This window comes from Caretta caretta, chromosome 22 (assembly GCF_965140235.1).
Source record: "Caretta caretta isolate rCarCar2 chromosome 22, rCarCar1.hap1, whole genome shotgun sequence".
Lineage (NCBI taxonomy): Eukaryota > Metazoa > Chordata > Testudines > Cheloniidae > Caretta > Caretta caretta.
Window position 1 is genome coordinate 6249837 of NC_134227.1, and position 6000 is coordinate 6255836.

General features: G+C 59.7%; 1 protein-coding gene across 2 annotated transcripts in view; it reads right to left on the reverse strand.

Annotated features, from left to right (window-relative positions):
• The window catches only part of CCDC15 (coiled-coil domain containing 15), a 67487-nt gene extending 61771 nt beyond the window's left edge, over nucleotides 1–5716 (reverse strand). For both annotated transcript variants that reach the window (XM_048827280.2, XM_048827281.2), the window contains exons 1-3: nucleotides 5556–5716; nucleotides 1920–2154; nucleotides 398–547 (exon numbers count right to left, since the gene is read on the reverse strand). In XM_048827280.2, the coding sequence (XP_048683237.2) occupies nucleotides 398–547; nucleotides 1920–2117 (348 nt within the window). In that variant the 5' untranslated portion in view covers nucleotides 2118–2154; nucleotides 5556–5716. The remainder of the gene's footprint in view (nucleotides 1–397; nucleotides 548–1919; nucleotides 2155–5555) is intronic.
• Nucleotides 5717–6000: the final 284 nt, after the last annotated feature.

Consider the following 6000-nt stretch of genomic DNA (forward strand, 5'->3'; position numbering starts at 1 on the left):
CTAGTCACACACTAGTGTACAAGACTTAACAGTAGGAATCCTGCAAGGGTCGTATCTGTAATAGACACCTCAGCAATGGTTTTCAGTTGTGAGTGTGTGCGGGAAGAGGCCGGGGGGGAAGGAGAGGAAGAGGAGGAGAGAATTCCCTGCTGGTCTTCCCTAGGACATAGATCTCTGGACATTAAGTCTATGCAGGATGCCTAGAGTCAAAGCAGCTGTGGAAATAATTGCAAGTTTCCTGACTTTTCTCCAATTAAGAGTCAAGCCTTAAGATTGTATGAATAGTGGTTGTATTTACACAGGAATGCTTGCTTTTGAAGCAGTGTCACCACCTAAGCAAGGCTCCTGGTGTGAATCAGAGCAGATAGAGGCTGGTGATGATACAGGTTTTCCCTACCGCTTCACAGGATTTCTGGAGCTGCTGCTTTCTCCTCATCTTGATTTGCTGATTCACCCTCTGCTTCACTTCCCCCTGGAAGCGTTTCAGATTTTCCTCTTTTTCCTTTTGCTGCTCCTTTAGGTCCTCTTCAACCTGAAACGCTGAAGCCTGTAACAGGTTAAAGGAGATGTTCAAGTTAGCTTTTTCGCCATGCAGCTTCACTACAGCCTGGATTTCAGCTTCTCTCACTCTCTGGGACCTGTATATAAACCTACAGGCAAGCAGTATCTCTAGGGAAAGGGATGTGTGTAAATGTTCTGGTTTAAAGATAAACACAATTAGTTAAAATTGTGAAAGTGTAACACAGATTGTTCTGTGAATCTAGTAACAGCTGCACAGATGGGTTGGGAAGATCATATTACAAAGTGGAAATCTTTACTTTCCCCCTTTAAAATGCATAATATAAAAAAGGAAAGAAAAGGGGCATATTTAATAAAGCCACTCGTGGGGCAATCAGACATGAAGCTGCTTTCCGAAAGACTGACAGAACCACAAAACCTGAATCAGAAAACTGAGGGTTGACATCCTTTGTGGTCTCCATTAAGCCCCAGTGCAAGTCCCACATCTGTCTTTCAACAACCTTTTCATGTACCCATCCCAGATCTGTTATAACATGTCAGGGAACTAACTTATGGGGCCAAAGTAAAGCAAGACCTGCTCTTCTCAGTACTTTCACGATCAGATACAAAACAAACACTCACATAAATCAGCATTTTCAAGTCTCACTTGCACATGAGGGCCATTCGTCAAACAACATTAGTTTCAAATATGACTTAATAAATTCAACATTAGCACCACACCAAGACCAGGCATTCAACACCACAAACCCAAATTAGATAAATTGCAAGAAAACTCAGGAAAAGAACCTGGCATTTTCTTTTAGATTTACCTTTCTCCATGAAGCTCCATATATATAGTACGAAAATACATAAGTCACAGCACATAAAACCACAATAGCAGAACTAAGACTTGCCACTGTGGGATTTATTTTGTGGTTAGTTACAAAAAAAATGAACTTGTCTGCACATTTTCCAGAGTACTGTAGATTGTCATCTTAAGGGTTTCTACATTAACAACCCCTTAAGATGAAGGGAGCAGTTCAGGTCTCTCACAGGTATCATTTCATACTATCTGCAAACTCAGGAAAACAACGCTGCATTGGTTTACATTCAGGTCACCTTTTCTATCTTCACAACTATGAGTACTAGAAACAGAATTCAATAAAATAGATTCTGCAGCAAGGGAGGACTTTGGAGCTGTGGAATCGCAGAATACCGTGCCCATGACTATCAGACTTCTAGGGAAGAGTAGAGAAATAAGGAGCAAAAAAATCAAGGAAGAACATTTAGAAGCTACAATCTGAACCCCAGCTGAGATTCCCACTCGGAGAGGATCTACTCCTGGCTTATCAGAGCTGACAAGGGAACAACCTGCAGAAAGCAAACAGCATAACAAGAAAGCATTCAGACATGGCACTCACGAAAGCAATGCTCTCCTCCCATCTGCCACCAGTTTGGGCGCTCTCCACCCAAACCCCCACAGGGGCCACACTCTGGTTCCTCTCAGCCAGTACCGCCTGGTTCACTGCCGCCCACAGACACCTCGCTTTGTCCCCTACAGGCTGTCCCACTGCCATGCTCCGGGCACAGGGCTGCTGCTGCTTCGCAGGTGACAGCATCCCAGTCACAGCGGAAGCCAGCCCCTCATCCACAGCCCTGTTCAAAGACAATGAAAACAGCAGCTCAAGAGAGAGATCTACTCAAACGCAGTCCAGTGTCCCCAACCCCATCCCATGTCCACAGAAGTGGGCCTGCTGCCTGCCACAGACACCCCTATGCCAGCCCCAAACTAGCCCATTGCCCCCACTCCCACCCTACCCCAGACACTCCCATCCCACAGCAACATAACCAATGCAGCACAAACCTGTCCCCACCAATCACCCTACCCCATTGCCCTAAACCAACCCGATCCAGCACCCCCTGCCACACACCCCCATTCCCCCCCACAAAACAAACCCAGCACTGCCCACCCCCACCCGTCACCCTACCCCACCCCCCTAACCCTACCCAGCGCCCCCTGCCAGACACCCCCATTCCCCCCCCCACAAAACAAACCCAGCACTGCCTGCCCGCACCCGTCACCCTACCCCACCCAGCGCCCCCACCACACACCCCCATTCCCCTCCACAAAACAAACCCAGCACTGCCCGCCCCCACCTGTCACCCTACCCCACCCCCCTAAACCAACCCGATCCAGCACCCCCTGCCACACACCCCCATTCCCCCCCAAAAACAAACCCAGCACTGCCCACCCCCACCCGTCACCCTACCCCACCCCCCTAACCCTACCCAGCGCCCCCTGCCAGACACCCCCATTCCCCCCCAAAAACAAACCCAGCACTGCCCACCCCCACCCGTCACCCTACCCCACCCCCCTAACCCTACCCAGCGCCCCCTGCCACACACCCCCATTCCCCCCCAAAAACAAACCCAGCCCCGCCTGCCCCCACCCGTCACCCTACCCCATCCCCCTAACCCTACCCAGCGCCCCCTGCCAGACACCCCCATTCCCCCCCCACAAAACAAACCCAGCACTGCCTGCCCGCACCCGTCACCATACCCCACCCCACCCCCCAACTCGACCCAGCGCCCCCTGCCACACACCCCCATTCCCCCCCACAAAACAAACCCAGCCCCGCCTGCCCCCACCCATCACCCTACCCCACCCAGCGCCCCCACCACACACCCCCATTCCCCCCCACAAAACAAACCCAGCACTGCCCACCCCCACCCGTCACCCTACCCCACCCCCCTAACCCTACCCAGCGCCCCCTGCCAGACACCCCCATTCCCCCCCCACAAAACAAACCCAGCACTGCCTGCCCCCACCCGTCACCCTACCCCATCCCCCTAAACCAACCCGATCCAGCACCCCCTGCCACATACCCCCATTCCCCCCCAAAAACAAACCCAGCCTCGCCTGCCCCCACCCGTCACCCTACCCCATCCCCCTAACCCTACCCAGCGCCCCCTGCCAGACACCCCCATTCCCCCCCCACAAAACAAACCCAGCACTGCCTGCCCGCACCCGTCACCCTACCCCACCCAGCGCCCCCACCACACACCCCCATTCCCCCCCACAAAACAAACCCAGCACTGCCCGCCCCCACCTGTCACCCTACCCCACCCCCCTAAACCAACCCGATCCAGCACCCCCTGCCACACACCCCCATTCCCCCCCAAAAACAAACCCAGCACTGCCCACCCCCACCCGTCACCCTACCCCACCCCCCTAACCCTACCCAGCGCCCCCTGCCAGACACCCCCATTCCCCCCCAAAAACAAACCCAGCACTGCCCACCCCCACCCGTCACCCTACCCCACCCCCCTAACCCTACCCAGCGCCCCCTCCCACACACCCCCATTCCCCCCCAAAAACAAACCCAGCCCCGCCTGCCCCCACCCGTCACCCTACCCCATCCCCCTAACCCTACCCAGCGCCCCCTGCCAGACACCCCCATTCCCCCCCAACAAAACAAACCCAGCACTGCCTGCCCGCACCCGTCACCATACCCCACCCCACCCCAAAACTCGACCCAGCGCCCCCTGCCACACACCCCCATTCCCCCCCACAAAACAAACCCAGCCCCGCCTGCCCCCACCCGTCCCCCTACCCCACCCAGCGCCCCCACCACACACCCCCATTCCCCCCCACAAAACAAACCCAGCACTGCCCACCCTCACCCGTCACCCTACCCCACCCCCCTAACCCTACCCAGCGCCCCCTGCCAGACACCCCCATTCCCCCCCCACAAAACAAACCCAGCACTGCCCACCCGCACCCGTCACCCTACCCCACCCAGCGCCCCCACCACACACCCCCATTCCCCCCCACAAAACAAACCCAGCACTGCCCACCCCCACCCGTCACCCTTCCCCACCCCCCTAACCCTACCCAGCGCCCCCTGCCAGACACCCCCATTCCCCCCCCACAAAACAAACCCAGCACTGCCTGCCCGCACCCGTCACCATACCCCACCCCCCAACTCGACCCAGCGCCCCCGCCACACACCCCCATTCCCCCCCACAAAACAAACCCAGCACTGCCCACCCCCACCCGTCACCCTACCCCACCCCCCTAACCCTACCCAGCGCCCCCTGCCAGACACCCCCATTCCCCCCCCACAAAACAAACCCAGCACTGCCTGCCCCCACCCGTCACCCTACCCCACCCCCCTAAACCAACCCGATCCAGCACCCCCTGCCACACACCCCCATTCCCCCCCAAAAACAAACCCAGCCCCGCCTGCCCCCACCCGTCACCCTACCCCATCCCCCTAAACCAACCCAGCGCCCCCTGCCAGACACCCCCATTCCCCCCCCACAAAACAAACCCAGCCCCGCCTGCCCCCACCCGTCACCCTACCCCACCCAGCGCCCCCACCACACACCCCCATTCCCCCCCAAAAACAAACCCAGCACTGCCCACCCTCACCCGTCACCCTACCCCACCCCCCTAACCCTACCCAGCGCCCCCTGCCACACACCCCCATTCCCCCCCAAAAACAAACCCAGCCCCGCCTGCCCCCACCCGTCACCCTACCCCATCCCCCTAACCCTACCCAGCGCCCCCTGCCAGACACCCCCATTCCCCCCCCACAAAACAAACCCAGCACTGCCTGCCCGCACCCGTCACCATACCCCACCCCACCCCCCAACTCGACCCAGCGCCCCCTGCCACACACCCCCATTCCCCCCCACAAAACAAACCCAGCCCCGCCTGCCCCCACCCGTCACCCTACCCCACCCAGCGCCCCCACCACACACCCCCATTCCCCCCCACAAAACAAACCCAGCACTGCCCACCCCCACCCGTCACCCTACCCCACCCCCCTAACCCTACCCAGCGCCCCCTGCCAGACACCCCCATTCCCCCCCCACAAAACAAACCCAGCACTGCCTGCCCCCACCCGTCACCCTACCCCATCCCCCTAAACCAACCCGACCCAGCACCCCCCCCCCACATATTTCCTGCCCCCAAAACAAACCCAGCCCCTCCTGTCCCCGCGCCCATAACCCCGCCCCGGCCCCCAGCGCTGCCCCGCAGCCAGGCGCACCCGTCACCATGGCAACTCAGAGACCCCGCGAAGGCTCCGCACGCCCGGAAGCAGCTTCCGCCAACCGCCACTTTGAATCCAGGCGCCGCTTCCGCCCAGCGCGCTCGCCCCGCCCCAGGACACGCCCCTCCCGCCACGCTCCCGCCGGGACACGCCCCCGGGGGGGTTCCGCCGCGCGCGGGCGGGCTGGGCGGGGCCGCTGGCGGCTGCTGCGCAGGCGCCGTGTGAGCCGCAGGGCAGCCCCGGCCGCGGTCCCTAGGGGGCGCGGTGGCTGCGGGGCGAGCAGGGCGGGGCAGGGCCTGCGGGAGCGCGCCCGAGGTGTGCGCGTGGCCGGGGACAGGCGCTGCCCCGCTGTGCAGTGCGCGGGGGGCCGGGATCCCGATGGGGAGGCGCGTCCCGGCAGAGGGCGCTGCAGCACCGCTCGTCCCAAGCGTCACCCGACCAA